This window comes from Artemia sp. Qi Xiang Cuo, chromosome 7 (assembly GCF_049724085.1).
Source record: "Artemia sp. Qi Xiang Cuo chromosome 7, ASM4972408v1, whole genome shotgun sequence".
NCBI lineage: Eukaryota > Metazoa > Arthropoda > Branchiopoda > Anostraca > Artemiidae > Artemia > Artemia sp. Qi Xiang Cuo.
The window spans coordinates 76,745,757-76,766,677 of record NC_142800.1 but is presented as its reverse complement, the minus strand read 5'-3'; the positions used below and the strand labels follow the sequence as shown (position 1 = coordinate 76,766,677).

Genomic DNA, 20,921 nt, shown 5'->3' with positions numbered 1-20,921 from the left:
AAGTAAAGAAAAACTACACGGAATCAGGCAACTGAGTTTCTCAAACCCCTTAAAGCTCTTTTAAAAGATACAAAAACTACTTATTTAACACAAAAATTTCGTTTTTAATGACCATCAAGTAAAGAAAAACCACACGGAATTAGGCGACTGAGTCTCTCAAACCCCTTAAAGCTCTTTTTAAAGATACAAAAACTACTTATATAACACAAAATTTTATTTTTTAATGACCATCAAGTAAAGAAAAACCACACGGAATCCGGCAACTGAGTCTCTCAATACCCGTAAAGCTCTTTTAAAAGATACAAAAACTACTTATTTAACACAAAAATTTAGTTTTTAATGACCACCAAGTACAGTAAAACCACCCGGAATCCGGTAACTGAGTCTCTCAATCCCCGTATAGCTCTTTTAAAATATACAAAAACTACTTATTTAACACAAAAAGTCCTTTTTTAATGACCATCAATTAAAGAAAAACCACACGGAATCCGGCAACTGAGTCTCTCAATCCCCGTAAAGCTCTTTTAAAAGATGCAAAAACTACTTATTTAACACAAAAATTTCGTTTTTAATGACCACCAAGTAAAGGAAAACCACACGTACTTAGGCACCTGAGTCTCTCAAACCCTGTAAATCTCTTTTAAAAGATACAAAAACTACTTATTTAACACAAAAATTTCGTTTTTAATGACCATCAAGTAAATAAAAATCACGCGGAATTAGGCAACTGAGTCTCTCAATCCCCGTAAAGCTCTTTTAAAAGATACAAAAACTACTTATTTAACACAAAAATTTCGTTTTTAATGACCACCAAGTAAAGAAAAACCACAAGGAATCCGGCAACTGAGTCTCTCAATCCTCCTAAAGCTCTTTTAAAATATAAAAAAACTAATTATTTAACACAAAAAATTTCGTTTTCAATGACCATCAAGTAAAGAAAAAACACACGGAATCAGGCAACTGAGTCTCTCAAACCTCTTAAAGCTCTTTTAAAAGATACAAAAACTACTTATTTAACACAAAAATTTCGTTTTTTTAATGACCATCAAGTAAAGAAAAACCACACGGAATCAGGCAACTGAGTCTCTCAAACCCCTTAAAGCTCTTTTAAAAGATACAAAAACTACTTATTTAACACAAAAATTTCGTTTTTAATGACCATCAAGTAAAGAAAAATCACACTGAATTAGGCAACTGAGTCTCTCAAACCCTGTAAAGCTCTTTTAAAAGATACAACAAATGACCACAAAGTAAAGAAAAATCACACGTAATCCGGCAACTGAGTCTCTCAAACCCTTTAAAGCTCTTTTAAAAGATACAAAAACTACTTATTTAACACAAAAATTTCGTTTTTAATGACCATCAAGTAAAGAAAAATCACACGGAATAAGGCAACTTATTCTCTCAATCCACGTAAAGCTCTTTTAAAATATACAAAAACTACTTATTTAACACAAAAATTTCGTTTTTAATGACCACCAAGTAAAGAAAAACCACATGGAATCCGGCAACTGAGTCTCTCAATCATCCTAAAGCTATTTTAAAATATACAAATACTACTTATTTAACACAAAAAATTTCGTTTTTAATCACCATCAAGTAAAGAAAAACAACACGGAATCAGGCAACTGAGTCTCTCAAACCTCTTAAAGCTATTTTAAAAGATACAAAAACTACTTATTTAACACAAAAATTTCGTTTTTAATGACAACCAAGTAATGAAAAATCACACGGAATAAGGCAACTGAGTCTCTCAAACCCCTTAAAGCTCTTTTAAAAGATACAAAAACTACTTATTTAACAAAAAAAATTCGTTTTTAATGACCATCAAGTAAAGAAAAAATCACACGGAATTAGGCAACTGAGTCTCTCAAACCCTGTAAAGCTGTTTTAAAAGGTACAACAAATGACCACCAAGTAAAGAAAAATCACATGGAATCCGGCAACTGAGTCTCTCAATCCCCGTAAAGCTCTTTTAATAGATACAAAAACTACTTATTTAACACAAAAATTTCGTTTTTAATGACCATCAAGTAAAGAAAAATCACACGGAATTAGGCAACTGAGTCTCTCAAACCTTGTAAAGCTCTTTTAAAAAATACAAAAACTACTTATTTAACACAAAAATTTCGTTTTTAATGATCATCAAGTAAAGAAAAATCACACGGAATTAGGCAACTGAGTCTCTCAAACCCTGTAAAGCTCTTTTAAAAGATAAAAAAACTACTTATTTAACACAAAAAAATCTTTTTTAATGACCATAAAGTAAAGTAAAACCACACGGACTTAGGCAACTGAGTCTCACAAACCCCTTAAAGCTCTTTTTATAGATAGAAATAGTACTTATTTATCACAATATATTCGTTTTTAATGACCATCAATTTAAGTAAAATCATACGGAAGGAGGCAACTGAGCCTCTCAAATCCCGTTATAACTCTTTTAATATATATAAAAACTACTTATTTAACACAAAAATTTCGTATTTAATTAACAACAAGAACAGAAAAATCACACCGACTTAGGAAACTGATTCTCTCAAACCGCATAAAACTCTTTTAAAAGATATAAAAACTACTTATTTTAACACAAAATACAAGCAAGCAAATAACATGGGAATTCCTATACACGCAAGCAAATAATTGAGTTATTTTTACGTCACAATGTTTCAACTTAAAATAATTCGAATTATAGAATAAAATTTCTAATACTTTAATTAACTGTTACTCTTTATTAACCTTAGGTATTTTAAAATCACACGGAATTAGTCAACTGAGTCTTTCAAACCCTTAAAGCTCTTTTAAAAGATATAAAAACTACTTATTTCAACACAAAATACAAGCAAGCAAATAACCTGGGAATTCCTATAAACGCAAGCAAATAATTGAGTTATTTGTACGTCACAATGTTTCAACTAAAAATCATTCTTATTATAGCATCCAATTTCTCATAATTTAATTACATGTTACGATTTATTAACAATCTGAAGTTTAACATCACACGGAATTAGGCAACTGAGTCTCTCAAACCCCTTAAAACTCTTTTAAAAGATATAAAAACTACTTATTTTAACACAAAATACAAGCAAGCAAATAACATGAGAATTCCTATACACGCAAGCAAATAATTGAGTTATTTTTACGTCACAATGTTTCAACTTAAAATCATTCTAATTATAGCATCCCATTTCTCATACTTTAATTACCTGTTACGCTTTCTTAACCATCGGAAGTTTAACATCACACGGAATTAGGCAACTGAGTCTCTCAAAACCCTTAAAACTATTTTAAAAGATATAAAAACTACTTATTTTAACACAAAATACAAGCAAGCAAATAGCATGGGAATTCCTATACACGCAAGCAAATAACTGAGTTATTTTTACGTCACAATGTTTCAACTTAAAATCATTCTAATTATAGCATCCCATTTCTCATACTTTAATTACCTGTTACGCTTTCTTAACCATCGGAAGTTTAACCAACGTAAATTAAGTTATAGACAATACTGGTTTAATCTCTTGGCAAAGAGTGTGATGACCTGTAGGCCGCAAATAAAACAGGATGGAACATAAAGTACGCAAAGTAGTACCTTGATTACTACTAACGAGTGAAACTGAAATTGAATATGCAAATCAAGCTTGAAACGAACAAAAATCACTACAAACAAGAGTTTGGGTATCGCCTCCTTCTCTCACTGTAAATGTCTACTGCGTCATTACTTCCCTGCACTCAAGCGTTTCTAACCATAAAGAAATAAAAACGAGCAAAAATCGGTTTTTAAAGGCCAAATGAAAATACTGAAAAAACACAACAAAGCGAATATTTTGAGGGGACAAACGCCTCTCTTCTTCAGCGCGAAACGAAAAAATAAAATCAATGCGAGTGCCGAAGAACAAACCAACACATAAAACGCGGAAAGTCAATGTGAATTTGAAAAAAAACAATGAAAAAAAAATTAAAAGATGAATATAAAATCAATAAAAGCCAAAAAATTTTAAGAATTAAAACCAAATACCTAACAACAATAAAAGTGAGTCATTCACCGGCATCCGTGATTGCAAAGAAATTCAAAATTGATCCGCCATCGACGGATACTAGCGAATAACTGAGATTCTGAGAAATAAAAGAAACACATTCATTCACTCAAACCAAAAGGAAACAACATTGGGTGAGTTTGAGAGCTATGTCATCTGACTCCTGATTTTATAATTGCATTCCTCGCAGACACTCTTTGAGACTTAAGGGGTTGTTGACGTATCTGATTAAGTGATTGGGAAAGTGTTACAAGGTTTGTATCTGGGACTATTGAAGTATCGGCTTCTCTTTTGAGAAACCCGAAATACGACTTATTTATTCTTAAATTACCTGAATCCCTGTTCAAAGCTAGATCTAAATGTTGATATTTATAAATTTCAACAGCTTCTCTGTAGTGCTGGACAACACCTTTGTCATGCGAAATTAGGCTAGCTCGATTAAACAAAATAATATGGTCTGGGTTTTCAAAAATGTGCTCTGCAAAGGCAGAGTCAAAATGTTATTTTATTTTTCGCTTTTTAAGTGTATTATTAATTGAGTTAGAGTGCTGAGTTAATCTATCCGTAAGTCCCTCATCAGTTCTTCCGATATACCAAAGACCACACGAACAAGGAATTCTGTAGACACCGGAGTTTTCACCTATCGGGATAGGGTCTTTACCTTGATCAATTTGGGAACTGATAGTTTTCTGGGTCTATAGTAAATATAAATGTTATTTTGTCTTAGATTTTTTTAAATGTGGTCTGAAACCCCTTTAACGTATGGGAGACCAAAATAAACTGAATTTTCCCTTTGATTTTTGTTTTCTGTGTAACTATCTGATAATCTTTTAATGCGTTTTGCAATTACAGAATTTATTAAACTAATTGGATAACCATTCCCAAATAAGTATTTCTAAGGTGGTCAAGCTCTGAATCCAAGAAGCGTGTTGAACAAACTTTCAATGCTCTATCAACTAGAGAAGTGACAACCCCTCTTTTCACAGCAGGAGAATGATTAGAGGAATATTTTAAATAACGGTCACTATGTGTGAGTTTTCCATAGACACCAAACTCGAAACATGTATCATTTCGGTGCAACAAAACATCTAAGAAAGGAAGACGCCTCTCTACCTCTGATTCCTGAGTAAATTTAAGTTTTGAATCCAAAGAGTTGAGCAAGTGAAGAAAAGAACCCAGAGATTCGTCACCATGCTCCCACAAATAAAAAATATCATCTTTAAAACGAACCCGAAATTGAGGTTTACGAAAACTTTGCAAAATAACCCTAATTAACAGTATTCTCTTCATAATTGTAAAATGAACTGTATATTACCCAAGTCAATGCGATCTTCAGTTCAATTAAACACACTTAACGAACGACAATTTACAGAACGTAGGGTCTGGTATTTAGGGTATATTTGGTATATAGGGTTTGGTATTTTAAATCATGTTATTAGCCATTGCAAGAGCAAGCGCTACCGGTTAAATCAGGATATTTTCTGGCTAGAGCGAGAAATGTTACGTACGCTTTCTATACTGATTTTCATCAAATTAAGGCTATTGCTGAAAATTCTTTTCTGCATGATTTTAGGATTTCTAGACAAAGACTTTCTGAGAAATTACACCGTTTAAAATTGGAAAAACTCTAATAATCCACCTTTTGTCCCAAAAGCTTATCCTGGTCCTGCTGTGATAAATCTCAGCTTCACGCCCCTTACAACCGAGCAAGATCAGGTTCTGTCGAAAGGATTGAAATTTTCGATAGCCCCTTCGAAAACACTTTATAGTGAAATTATCGTGAACACAAAGGGGGCATGTCATGACTCTCGTGCGGAGACTGGAGAGATTGCCAAGGTTAGAGCACATTTTGTTGAAACCTTGTTGGATTCGCCTTCTGTCAATAATCCAAATTTAGAAAATTTTAGTAAAAATGAACACTTAGTCTTACGCGCACTGCATAAAGATCATTCCAGGATATTACGAAAGCCGATAAAGGCAGTACTGTTGTTGTATTAGATTCAGATGATAACGATAAAAAAAAGTACGAGAAATTTTAAATGATTCTAACAAATATGAACAATTACGCTAGCTACCGATCCCACAGAAAAATTTGTACAGGAAGTCCGAAAAGAGCTTTTTTATCTAAAAGGAAAAGGTGAAATCACAGATAAATTGTACAAAAAGTTTTACCCACGCGGGTGTACGTCCCCTTGCTTTTATGGTCTTCCTAAAATTCATAAGCCCGGTAATCCACTTCGACCCATTTTTTCTTCTTTTAATTCTCCTACAGCAAAAATAGGGAAATTCTTATCAGTTGTATTTTGCCCACTAATTCAGGCTCAAAAATCCTATATTAAAAATTCCGCTGATTTCGTTTCCAAGATAAAGCAAGTTTCGGTTAAACCAAATACAAGAATTGGCAGTTTTGATGCAGATTCAATGTATACGAATTGTGACCCTCAAAAGGCCGAACTGATTTTGGGGCATAGACATTCTGAAAAAGACCTTCTGAGAAATTACACCGTTTAAAATTGGAAAAACTCTCTAATAATCCACCTTTTGTCCCAAAAGTATCCGCTTGATTGACCTTCTCGTTACCCAACGTCACCTTTATTTATTCTTAGTCTAAGCGACTTAGTCTTCTTGAAATTAATTTTCAAACTTATTCTTGCGTCCTGAACTCTAAAGACCTCCAAAAACCATTAATAAGAAGACATAGGATCAAGGCTGTATCTAGGGGGTTTGAAGCCCCCCCCCCCGAAATTTTTGTCTGACTCGTAAAAATGTAACAAAAATGCATATCAACAAATTTGTAATGCGTCCTTTAAAAAAAAAATTTACCCCCTCCCCCAAACAAAAATCCTGGCTACAGCCTGGAATAGAATCTCCAAAAGTTAGATGCTTGTTTTTTTTTTTGTTTCTTAATTCTTCTTTTGAAGTCCATGAGGGAAATAAAAGGGGTAAAAGGGGAAATATTATCAATTGGTAATTGATAAGACAACGCTAGAAGGCTTTTGGATGATGGAAGTGAGGAGCCTGTTAAGGTTACTGGTGGTAACCTCAAGGGTTCAGATAGGTTGAAATTCTATGGTAGAATGAACTTCATGGACTTGGATGAACCACAGAATGAATTTTTGTGACTGCTTGCTGAGACAGTGACCAAAAAATCAAAAGTGATGAGATTTACTTGAATTAACTAGACGGGTAGCGAGAAAACTGCCTCTATAAATTGTTAGACTGTTGAAACTTGATGGTAAGGGCTAGCAGGTTTGAAGTTACATAGTTCAAGGAATGCACTTGTATATTTTGAAAGCCTGCTACTTCCTTTACCAAAGCAGCAGTCTAAAATATCTTGGGGTAAGTCTTCTTGATTGAAGTTTTATTTTGTCTGAACGTTTGACAGATTTTATAAACAACTTGATCTGAAAATACAAACGGAGCAAGTTTCTCAGTCAGAAACTTGTAGAAGCAGTGATGGAACATGTTTTTGCTTTTAATAGGATTTTTTTTTTTTTTTTAGAAAAAAACGTAAATCCAAAATGGCCCTAATTTCAAGCAGCTTTGGGCATTTTCATTTGGGCAACTGGCGGGCTTAAAAGTTGCAAATGTCTAAGAAAATCTGTCCCTACTGTTGCTTTAGCGCTATAACTTTGAAGCAGACCCAAACGCTTTCTGAACCTATGCACCAATTTTGCAGTTATTATGTTTAAACATTTTTATTTTGTTCTTATAGGAGGCATAGAGGCACAAGAGAAACTCCGTCAGCATATATAGCAGATTTGAAGTCTCTATCCTTACATAAAGAAAGAGCTTATATAGATGTAATTAATGTTGAAGCAAATATACCTCTCACATTAGAGGTAATTGCATTACACAACTATACGTTCAGAATAAAAATTCAAGAAAAAAATGGTCTTCGGAAGCGATACCAAGTTGAAAATGCCCTTGTTCGTGAGCCCGAGACAGCACCGTAAGTAGAAGTAATTATGTATTTTTCTTTCTTTTTTTTCTTCCAGCTGATTTTAATTTTCAGCTACCCAATGTAACAGCCCACGCCTCTAAATTTTTTTAAATCAACAGCAACAGGTATGATTAATTGTCCACCTCACTTTTATTTATTTTTTCAACTTAAAAGTATATTTATGTTGGTTTGAAAAGATTACTTTTTTTTCAAAAAAAATTAAAGAGCTCCATTAAGCCAAGAATGAGCAAAAATAAAGTCAAATAATCTTCCAAGCATAAAACTACCACAAATCACTATCAACAAATAAATGAAACTCAAAACGAACAGAAATTACAATAAATAGCCGATTCAAACTCAAAACGAGAAAAAAACTAACATTAGTAGGGCTGATAACCCCTATGCCTTCTCAAGACCAGAACACCAATTTGCGCTTTACTGAAAAAAATAAACAAACAAATGACCGTGGATTGTTAGTTAAATTGACATATACTGATATTTCTTCTTCAAGGTTTTGATTACTTTTCATTTCATTTATCATTCATTTTCAAACAGTTCGTGGTAACGAACTGTAAGTAAGGACCGACCCGGCTCAATAGTAACCGAAAGTCTAAAAAACGGAATTTTGATACCGTAAGATACATAAAAATAATCAAATATCAAATTTTGATTTCAAATACGGAATTTTCATCAAACTTAGTCTTGTCCAACAAAAGTTATGTTCCTGCGAAAATTTGCCTTCTTTCCAGAAAAAGGGTAGAAGACTCCATAACAACTTTAAAGTATTAATGGAAATCCTATCATTGGAGTTAACATATTTGAGAACCCTACTGCAGAGGTTTCAACCCCCTATCTAAAAAAACGTGGAATTTTCGATTTTTTTCCAGAAGAAAGATCACGGATGCGTGTTTATTTTTTTATTTTTTTTTTTTTTTTTCCAGGGGTGTTCGTATCGACCCCGTGGTCCTAGAATATCGTGAGAGAAGTCATTGGAACAGAAATTAAAAGTTCTAGTGCCTTTTTTCAGTGACCAAAAAAATGAAGGGTAACTAGGCCCCCTCCCACACTCATTTTTTTCCCAAAGTCACCCGATCAAAATTTTGAGATAGCCATTTTGTTCAGTATGGTCGAAAATATTATAACTATGTCTTTTAGCATGACTTAATCCCTCGAAGCCCCCAGGGGGAGGGCTGAAAGTTATGAACTTTACCCAATGTTAACATATAGCCTAGTATTGGTTATTGGGAAGCATACAGACGTTTTCAGGGAGAATTTTTTCTGGTAATGGGGGATGGGTCGGGGGTTATATGGGAGGATCTTTTCATGAAGGAAGTTTTCATGGGGGAAGGGACATTGCTATGAAGGGGGCGCCGGATTTCCCATCATTATTTTGAAAAAAAACAGAAATTAAATATAAAAAAAACAAGTTTTTCAACTGAAAGTAAGGAGCAACATCAAAACTTAAAACGAACAAAAAAATATTAGGTATATGATTGGGTTCGTCTTCTAGTCAATGCCTCGCTCTTTAAGCCAAATATTTTTTAGTACTTTCATAAGAGCTATTTATTCTAATTAACGGCCTTTGTGATTAAGCGGTCATTTTTAAAGAATTCGAACACAACTCAAACTTAAGCTTAAAGAGCGAGATCTTGACTAGAGGCCAAATCCCCTGATATAAGTATGAAAAACAAATGAATATAAAAGTTTGATACGTAGGTTAGTTCGTAAGTTACGTATATTTATTACTAATAAAAACGTTCGTAAATAAAATTCAACAAGTTTCGAGAAAGCCATTTAACCAAATAAAAGTAAAATTAATTTGCAAATTTCGTTTTAATTATTCATGCACGGCGAGCCAAAATCAAAACCTGCAATAATTATAAAACGTTCACAAATGAAATAAAAAGAAACAAGTTTTTTTTAACTGAAAGTAAGGAAAGACGTTAAAACTTAAAACGAACAGAAATTATTCCGTATATGAAAGGGGCTGGTCCCCTCCTCAACGCCTCGCTCTTTACGCTAAAGTTTGACTTTCTCACAACTCAATTTTTTTTTAACGGTAAAATTTTGTTTTAATTCCAAATTTTTTAATTAACTTTAACGAAATTCACACCATCAGATTCAGCTTATCAACGAACATTATTAAAGAAGCTTCAAACTCCTATCTGCAAAAATGTGGAATTTGGCATTTCTAGTTAACCTTAAAAAAAATTACACCATCAAATTCAGATTGTCACAGACCCCTAGTAAAGAAGTTTCAAGCTCCTATCTGCAAAAAGGAGGAAAATTGCATCTTTTGCTCGGAGAAAGATCACGATGCGTACCCTCCAAAAAATGGAGCGCAACAAGGCCCCCTCCAACGCTAATTTTTTCTCAAACTCACCCAATTAAAATTTTGAGATAGCCATTTTGTTCAGCATAGTTGGAAATCTAATAAATATGTCTTTTAGGATGACTTAATCCCCCACAGTTCCCAGGGGAAGGGCTGCAAGATATGAACTTTGCCCATTGCTTACATATTGTATTGATTATTGGGAATTATACAGACATTTTCAGGAAGGATTGTTTTCTGGTGGGGGAGGGGGGCTGGTGGGGGGTTGTTACTCGGAAGAATCTTTCCGTGGAGGTTATTTCTTTGGGGTAAGGGAAATTTCAATGAAGTGTGCGCCGGATTTCCAAGCATTATTTAAAAAATGATCAGAAATTAAATAAAAAAAAACTAGTTTTTTCACCTGAAAGTAAGAATCAACATTATAACTTAAAACGAACAGAAATTATTACGTATATGAGGGGGTTCTCCCCCTAGTCAATACCTCGCTCTTTACGCTACAGTTTTTTTTAGTGCTTTCAAAAGAGCTATCTATTCTAATTAAACTGTCTTTGTGATTCAGGGGTTTGTGAATTAAATTTTTTTTAAATTTTAACGTAAAGAGCGTGGTATTGACTAAGGGGAGAACCCTCTCATATGCGTAATAACATATATGTAATAAAAAAAAAACGAGCGATACCGCTCAATAGAAGTCGAAACTTTTAAAAACTGAATTTTGATGTCAATATACTAATCAAAAGAATGGGCTTATACTATTGATTCTAAATACATTATCTTTTTTAAGTTTAGTATTATTCATCAAAGGCTACGAGCCTGAAAAACTTTACCTGATTTTTTAAATAGGGAGGAAACCTCCTTTACAAGTGAAAGAATTTTAATGAAAATCCCACCGTCAGATTCAGCGTATTATAAAACCCTATTACATAGTTTTCAAGCTCATATCTGCAAAAATCTGCAACTATATCTGCAACGTATTTTTGGCCAGAAGAAAAATATACGAATATAGAAGTTCGTTACGTAAGTTAATTTGTAAATTACGTCATAACCAAATTTAAAGACAGCCATTTAGCAAAAGAAAAGTAAAATTTTTATGCAAATTTTTTTTACTCATTCAATGACGGTGAGCCAAAATAAAAGCTGCATTAACTAAAAAACGATCAGAAATTAAATAATAAAACAAGTTTTTTCAACTGAAAGTAAGGAGCGACATTAAAACTTAAAACGAACAGAAATTACCTCGTATATGAAAGGGGCCGTCCCCTCCTCAACGCCTCACGCTTTATGCTAAAGTTTAACTCTTTGTCACAACTCTACTTTTTAAAACAATAAAAAACTTTAGTGTAAAGAGCGAGGCGTTGAGGAGGGGACAGCCCCTTTCATATACGGAATAATTTCTGTTCGTTATAAGTTTTAATGTCGCTCCTTACTTTCAGTTTAAAAAACTTGTTTTTTTTTATTTAATCTTCTATAAGAATCCATAGTAAGGGGTGCTATTTCTGTGTTGGAGAATCTTTTACAACAATTTTTAATCCTGACACAAACAGTAATTTTATTTTATTTTTTTTTTTTATATAGCTTCTAAAGTTGACCTGAAAAATAAAATTTAATATCATTTCAAAAAGATTCTTGCTCTTTGAGAACCTGGATACACGTGCACTCTTTTTATGTACTTAAATTGTAAGAATATACGTAGAAATTGCAGTATCCCCAGAAGTTTCTACGTAATACCCCCAGTTGTTGTCGATATTATGCTGAGGTTTGATATTTGCATCCATTTAACGCAATGGCTTTTGATTTATTTTTAGAGAAACATTTAGTTTTAAAGTATAATGGGTTAGTAGTATAATTGTGGGGGTTGACATGCCTAATATCCCTAAAGACATAGCTGCTGGACTGCTCTACTATGCTGAACAAAATTCTCAGAATTTTGACTGGATGCATTTGAGAAATGAATGGGCTTGAGAGAAGGGCTGTTTGCCATCCAATCTCTTGTTACTCTTAAAAAGGGCACCAGACACTTTTCCTGCAATTGGAGTGCAAGGGTAGGACTTCCCCCTTAATATATCTAGTAAAAACATTTAAAAAAAATAAAAACAAAGTGAAAACATTTAAAATATGTTTTGTTTTCAATAAAGAAGAAATTATGTTCTGGTCTTGAGAAGGCATGGGGGTTGTCAGCCCTACTCATGTTAATTTTCGCTCGTTTTGAGCTTGAATCGGTTATTTATTGCATGATTTAAATTTAAAAAATATGATTAAAATATTTTTTAATTTTTTAACTTTAATAAATTAAAACTTAAAGGAATATACGTCAGTATATGTATACTAAACTGACAATCCACAGCCATTTATTTTCAGTAAAGTGCAAATTATGTTCTAGTCTTGAGAAGGTATGGGGGTTGTCAAAAACATAATTTCCAGACCTTTCAACTACACTAAAAAAATGGCTATCTCAAAATTTCGATCCGATGGATTTTGGAACTCGATGGGCGTGGGAGGGGGGGGTTGCTTGTTGCCCTTCAATCACTTTTGACTAATAAAGACGGCACTAGCTCTTTCAATCTCCAATTAAATGAGCCTTTTCCGAAGTTTCTACGACAGCAAATGCCCATCTCAAAATTTCTATCAGATGCATTACGGGAAAATATGAGGTTTGGAGGGATGGGGGTTATCCACCCTCCGATCACTCTTAATCTTAAAAAGGGCACTAGAACTTCTGATTACCAATCCAACGAGCCCCCTCCAAAGTTTATACGATCGCCCTTTCTATATATAGGCTATACCTTAAATGCCTCCAGAGCATAACTTACCTTGCCCTGACGGTTGTGGATGGGGGGGGGGGGGTTGTATCAGCCTCAAAGATATAATTGCTGGACCTTTCAGTTACGTTGAACAAAATGGCTATCTGAAAATTATGATTGGATGTATTTGGGGAAATGGTGGGCGTGGGAGGGGGGTTAGTTGCCCTCCAATCACTTTCGACTATCAAAAAGGGCACTGGCCCTTTCAATTTCCAATCGAATGAGCTGTTTTCGAAGTTTCTACGACAACAAATGACCATCTCAAAATTAAAATCAGATGTATTTTGGGAAAATGCGAGGTGTGGGGTGGGGTTATCCACCCTCCGATAACTCTGAATCTTAAAGAGAGCACTAGAACTTCTGGTTGTCAATCCAATTTGCCCCCTCCAAGGTTTTACGGTCACCCTTTTTATATATACCTTATATGCCCCCAGGGCATAACTTACAACCCTTGCCCTGAGGGCTTTGCGTGGTTGTCATCCTCAAAGACATAATTCCCATGCCTTTCAATTACATTGAACAGAATGGCTATCTCAAAATTTGTATTGGATGTGTTTGAGGAAATGGTGGGCGTGTGAGGGTGTTAGTTGCCCTCCAATCACTGTCGACTTTAAAAAAGGGAACTTGCTCGTTCAATTTCCAATCGAATGAGCTGTTTTCGAAGTTTCTTCGGCAACAAATGGTCATCTCAAAATTTTTATCAGATGCATTTCGGGAAATACAAGGTGTGTGCGTGTGGGGGGGGGGGTATCCACCCTTTGATCACTTTGAAGCTTAAAAAGGGCACGAGAACTTCTGATTACCAATCCAATGAGCCCCCTCCAAAGTTTAAATGATCACATTTTCTATGTATGCCTTATATGTCCCCAGGGTATAACTTACAACCCTTGCCCTGAGGGCTCTGGGGGGGGGTTATCAGCCTCAAATAAATAATTCCTAGACCGTTCAGACATGTTTAACAAAATGGATATCTAAACACATTTATTAAAGGGATTTAGGGAAATGATGAGCGAGGGAGGGGGGTTAGTTGTCCTCCAATCACTTTCGACTATTAAAAACGGTACTAGCCCTTTCATTTTCAAATCGAATGAGAACTTTTTGGAGTTTCTAAGACAACAAATAGCCATCTCAAAATTTTTATCAGATGTATTTCGGGAAAAAATGAGGTGTGGGGGCGTATCTACCCTCCAATCACCCTGAATCTTAAAAAGGGCACTAGAACTTTTGATTGCCGATCCAATGATCCCCCTCCGAAATTTATACGATTACTCTTTCTTTATATACATTATGTACCCCCAGGGTATGACTTACAACCCTTGCCCTGAGGGCTGTAAGGGGGTTGTCATCCTCAATGACATAATTTCTGGCCTTTTCAACTACTTTGAACAAAATGGCTGTCTCAAAATTTTGATTAGATGGGTTTGAGGAAATAGTGGGCATGGGAGGGGGATTAGTTGCCTTCCAATCACTTTCGACTATTAAAAAGAGCAGTAGCTCTTTCAATTTCCAATCAAATGAGCTCTTTTCGAAGTTTCTACGACAACAAATGGTCATCTCAGAATTTCTATCAGACACATTTCGGGAAAATACGAGGTGATGGGGTATCAGTCCTCTGATCATTCTGAATCTTAAAACGGCACTTGAACATCTGGTTTCCAATCCAATGAGCCCATTCCGAAGTTTCTACGACCACCCTTTCTATACAAATTTTTTATGCCCCCAGGGTATAACTTACAAACCTTGCCCTGAGGGCTGGGGGGGGGTTGTCATCCTCAAAGACATGATTTCCGGACATTTTAACTATGCTAAACAAAATGTTTATCTCAAAATTTTGATTGGGTGTGTTCTGGGAAATGATGGGCTTAAGAGGGGGGTTAGTTGCCCTCTTATCACTTTCGTCTGTTAAAAGGGGCGCCAGCCACTTCAATTTCCAATCTATTACGCCCTTTTAAAAGTTTCTACGACAACAAAAGCCATCTCGAAATTTGTATCAGATGCGTTTCGGGAAAAAACTAGGTGTGTGTGGGGGGGAGTATCCATCCTCCGATCAATCTGAATCTTAAAGAGAGCTCTAAAACTTTTAATTACCAATCTAATGATCTCCCTCCGAAATTTATACGATTACCCTTTCTATATAAACCTTAAATGCACCCAGGACATAACTTCAACCCTTGCCCTGAGGGATGTGGAGGAAAGGGTTGTCATCCTCAAAGATACGATTTCCGGATCTTTCAACTATGTTGAACAAAATAGCTATCTCAAAATTTTGATTGAATTTGTTTGGAGAAATGGTGTGCGGGAGAGGGGGGTCAGTTGCCCTCCAGTCTCTTTCGATTATTAGAAAGGGCATTAGCCCTTTCAATTTGCAAGCGAATGAGCCCTTTTCGAAGTTTCTATGACAGTTCTTTCGATACCAAGTGCCCTGGTCTAAAAAGAAAAAAAAAACATAAATAAATAATACATTGTGCCCACATCGCTCTTTACTTAGGCAGCGTTATTGCCCTGCCTATGATTGAAGGTTTCTGTTTACAAAAAGTTAAAAAAGGACCACAAGTATCTCTCTCAGTGAACGTTCAGAGGCTGCGTACCTTGAAACACCCTACCTTTAAATACCCTCTGTATCAGAAGAACCAATTCTATCTGATCCCAAGTAGTTGGTCGTGGTAGCAGTAAAGTGAGTGGCTCATGAAAATGCTTCTGCTCTTTTCCTTAATTTTTCCCTTGTAACTTAACCCTTGTAATCGATTTTTTTAGTTAAGTCTCGAAGACAGTTTTTGCCGAGTATTTCTGAAAAAAGTACTCGTGATCATAAAAAGATCACAAAACAAATAAAGAGTTCCAATGCGGATAGGTCCTTTTATTAGACAGTGAAACAAATATATACAAAAGCTCTAGATATTTCGATGACACAGTCGGTCATTACCATCAGTAGAGAAACTAAAGTAATAAAATTAAAACAAAATATATTTATTCAGAACAAAATAATAACTTACGAATCACAGCAAGTTTCCGGTCCATTGGCTTAGGTTCATTAACAATCTTGAGTTCTTTAACATTGTTTGAATTTACCTTGAAATTTTAATGAAGGTGGCACAATCTTCTTTTCTTCTAATTGCAAATGAAATGTTGCTGAATTTGTCTTCTTTTCTTCTAATTGCAAATGAAATGTTGCTGAATTTGTCTTCTTTTCTCCTAATTGCAAATGAAATGCCACAAAGATCAAGAAGGTTAAAAGGCAATTTAAGAAATAGCTGCACAAGAATGGAGCAATGCAAAGCACCAAACACCCCAGTAAAGAACAAGTTCGTTACCAATGAAACTGTTTACGACTTTTAATGGAATTGAGATTATAGAATTTATAGCTGTATTCCAGGTTGTAAACCGTAGTAACTTAACTATAACTAGGCTATAGAAATTACTTAAAGCGACATCCAACGGGAATGGTTGTGAAATAACTACTGGCTTGTTAGGTTTGTAAGGGTATAATCTTTGTGAGTTTCAATTATATTAATTACTCTTTCAGTATAATTTAGTCTAATAAAACCTTCAATATGTTTCCAACATGTGATGTCCAGTTACTTCAACAAAAATGTTCGTTAACTATCTTTTGTAAAAGTCACTAAAAAAGTAAATTCAAAGTTACTTTTTTGTAGCTTTTAGTTACTTTTTTTGAACCTGGAATGCAGCCTATAAATAGTTTCTAGCCATTTCATTTTGTGTCCCTTACTAGGGGATTCGTGGGTCATGTTGGTGAATTGTAATGGAGTGTTCTTGTGACTGTCTTCAACTGCGTTGATGTTTTTCTGCTTCTAATCGCACCCGTTGACTTTTTTCGAAGTCTATTTCAAGTTTAATCATAATAAGGGTCAGCTGATTTTAGGTTTTATTCAATCATTATTATCAATTGTGTTGCAGGAGTAACACTTTGGTTTTATCCTGCTTTTTTTTTCTAGTTCGCTGATTTCAGTTTATTGCTAGAAAGTGATTTGGTCTAACCTCTGCAGTTTTTGTAGAAAGTGTATACCTCAGGCCGGATTAGTGACTATGACGTTGCAATTGGAAAGCTGAATGTAATTCTTGCCTGGGGCCAAAAACGATGATATTCCTAGTATCTGCATCAAAGCCTAGAGCGTGTGAATTGAAGTTGAGTTTTATGGTCTACATTGGAGAGGACAACCTATGACTATGCAGCCAAGCTTTCGTTCCATCGACCCATGTTTCTCCTATTGACTGGAAAAACCCTCTTCTGGCAGGCAAGCAGGCAGGCACCAGTTTCAAGTCAAAGTTGGACTAAAGTCGAATAATCCTTAAGAGGTGTGACAGCTACCTGGCCAAAGAAGTTGACGAAATCAACTTCATTGCCAAAGAAGTTGAAGTTTTCTCTTGCTTCTTTCTAAATAGTGATATTAGAAGGTTGGCCCATGGGGAGAAATTCAACTTTTGAGCAAAGATACGTAGATTCTTTTTTTCAAGATTGATCAATAGTCCTTGATGAGCTGATAAATGACATCATTCTTTTTGTACAAAATCTGTTCAAGTGACGCACTGTTTTAAAGATCTCGAGGGGTTGACACCTTTATTGTTTTGGTACACGTTAAAAAAACTGGTTCAAATTTAGAACAAGAGAAGGGCTTGTAAGTGACAATAGGCTGTTATGCCTTAGTCACCTTTGCAATCAAGGGTTGGTATCTTTTGTTACCTGGTTTACCTGTTATTTGCTTCTGATGTATTTGAGGGTACGAAAAATTTCGTTTCGTGTTCACTACTGTGAGACGTGCAAGTAAAAAATATGTTGTTAGAGGAAGGTAATCTTCTTGTTTAAGGGGCTAAATACGTCTGCAAATTCGTTTAAATTACATTTGACCAAAATAATTGGGAAAACACAATTTAGAGACAAGTAAGTGAGTTCTAAATACGAATTGATTGTTAGACCACGGTCGTTTTCAGAGATGAGGGGCTGTGCACTTCTTCTGGCATATCCTTCTTTTATTTTTTAGCAGCGTCTATATATAGTAGTATGATTATGAAAAGTGACGGATAGCTTTATTGTACCAACTTGGTTCGATAATATTTTATTACAAGTTTTGTGTTCTCTCATGAGATATATTATTTGAAAGGCTTGGAGAGGTTAAAAACTTTAGTTTTAATGTGCACACTGAAAGGAAGAATTTCAATTGTAATTCTGATACAATTTAGAGACTAGAAAATAGCAGTCGGCTGTTAGACGATGAGGAGCTTGCAACTTTTCGGATTAAAATATATATTGAAAAAAACAGCTACGCATGCTCCCCCTCCATCACAATCTATTCAAAGCTTCCCTCTTTACACCCTCCCAAGAAGTGCCAATTTTCTTTAGATCTTTGCTTGCCACCGCTTCCCTTCCCAGGACGATCTTTAGCAATCTGTCATCCTTCATCCGCAGAATGTGTCCTAATCATCTCACCCTTTGTTTTTCTTATAAAATAATTTTATTTGTAGAAAAACAATTTTTATTTCAGAAAAATAACTTTTCTACATAGTTATATGCTCCATAAAGAAAGAAAAACGAGCAAAAATGGGATTTTTAAAGGCCAAATGAAAATACTGAAAAAAGACAACAAAGCAAATATTTCGAGGGGACAAACGCCTCTCTTCTTCAGTGCGAAACGAAAAAATATAATCAATGCGAGTGCCGAAGCACAAACAACAAATAAAACGCGGAAAGTCAATGTGAATGCGAAAAAAAAACAATGAAAAAATCCAAAAAACAAAATGATAATAATAATCAATAAAAGCCAAAAATTTTAAAAATTAAAACCAAATACCTAACAACAATAAACGTGGGTCATTCACCAATATCCGTGATTTGCAAAGAAATTCAAAATTGAACCGTCATCGACGGATACAAGCGAATAACTCCGTCGATGGTGGTTCAATATTGAATTTCTTTGCAAATCACGGACATCACTTCCTAGAGGTAATTCCTTGCCAACAAAGGGTTGCTGCTGCAGTTAACGATGTCTAAGCAATGTAAATCTAGTTTTTGCTTCATTTGGCAGGATAATTACTATAAACCGCAAGACTAGCAACGTCTCTAGGTCGGTTCTAATGCGCTCCAACTTCGGCCATTCGAAAATCTGCTTGATGCGAAAAAAAGAGATTTTTAGTTTTTATTCCCGTTAAAGAATTTTTTTTACTTTGCTTCTTTTTATGCCCATGCGTATTTTAAGCTAAAACAAGCAGGCGGAGAGGGGTGGGGCCCTAAAAAGCAATTTATTATAGATTACAGACGTGATATGTGTTAGTAAGCTTCCTGTACTTTTACCCCCATGTCACCAGCGAAGGTTTCCTAAGATGTTTGAAACTGGGAAAGCCCAGGCATTTAAACTTCGTTATTTAAAATGATTGATTACTACTCTTATCGCCTCTAATCTTGTGGTGGCTGTTTACCTATTGCGTACTCTAGTGTATTTCTATATTATTTGGTATTTATTGGGGTAATAAATGCGTGGGGAGGGGATGGTAGGTTTGTGGACCAGCTTTTTGAAACTAACGATTTTTATTTTTCAGTATCATATTGCTTGAAAAGAAAGACGACCACATAGTTCTTGGACTAGATGCTGTAAACCGTATGGCTATTCAAGGGAACCCATTCCGTCTCGATTTGTTCAACAAAGATGGTCATGTTATAACTATGAATGGAAGAGGCATGTTTAAATTTGAACATTACAGAACACGAAAAACACTGTGAGTTTTGTTTCTCCTTTGTTTATTTTATATTACTAAAAGGAAATGGGGAAGGTAGAATATTGAGTTTGAGATCCCTTGAAACCACTATACGGTCCCTATCCCCTCGTATATTTTTATGCTCCAGATAAAAATGCGCTTTTCTCTACTTCCATTCATAATATTCAGTTTTAAAAATTTTTGTTTTGTTTTGGGCCAGTGATGAACCAATTGATACTACTTTTATAAATTTGTTAAGGTATTTACCACAGAAACATTGCATTAAGTCATAGCTTTAGACGGATTTGCCGAAATTCCAAAAGACTTTATACCAAAAAATGAAAAAAAAAATTACCGACTGTTGAATGTTACTATTTAGAACAGTTCAAAAGCTAATTTAAAAACCTGATTTTTTTTTTAGGTTAATTTTTTCAATTTCATACTACAATGAGTTTCAACAATTTTCCATCATGTATATTGTACATTAGAATCATACCAAACTGTATCATCATTTTTTCAATTTTTTATTGTTGATTGATTGTGCAACTAGAGCACTAATAATCTCGAGCACCTAACCTTTGGTGGACAGAGAAAATTTTATGTGACTATAAAAAAATCTAAATACAGAAAAAAACAGGTCTGTAAAAAATAATTTGTAACAAAAATACAAATCAAATCTTATCGAACAAGTCTTGAGAAGTTCCTAGGGACCTTTTACGATAATGCTCCAGAAAGAGATTAATATTTTTCAGAGCCAGTTTCAATATGTAAACGTTCATAAATACTAAGAAAAAGAATTGTTAACTGAGGGAAAAAAGCTTCCTCAGAATTTTTAATAATGTGAACTTTTTGCGTAGGCTACATTTGCCCTGTTTTTTATGTATTTAGTTAAGAGGATGTGATGGGTTTATTTTTGACAGGTTAGGGAAAGCTATAAGCAAGGTGGCGGAGGTTGTAGGCAGCTCGGGCTCCCTTACTCACCGTTTGGCTTCATGGATAGGAAACTTACTTTCGAGGTACGATGTCTTAATGGCTTATTAACCCTTTGAGTCCTTGCGTGCTTTTATTTGCCTTTTTAAAGCTTTCAAATAGTTATGGTAGTCTATGTA

At 34.8% G+C, this 20,921-nt stretch overlaps 1 protein-coding gene across 1 annotated transcript in view; it reads left to right on the top strand.

The window, feature by feature from the left end:
* Positions 1-20,921, top strand: part of GCS2alpha (glucosidase 2 subunit alpha) — a 131,676-nt gene that overhangs the window by 56,000 nt on the left and 54,755 nt on the right. The window contains exons 3-5 of the mRNA XM_089092575.1: positions 7,750-7,986; positions 19,657-19,833; positions 20,733-20,828. Of these exons, the coding sequence (XP_088948701.1) occupies positions 7,750-7,986; positions 19,657-19,833; positions 20,733-20,828 (510 nt within the window). The remainder of the gene's footprint in view (positions 1-7,749; positions 7,987-19,656; positions 19,834-20,732; positions 20,829-20,921) is intronic.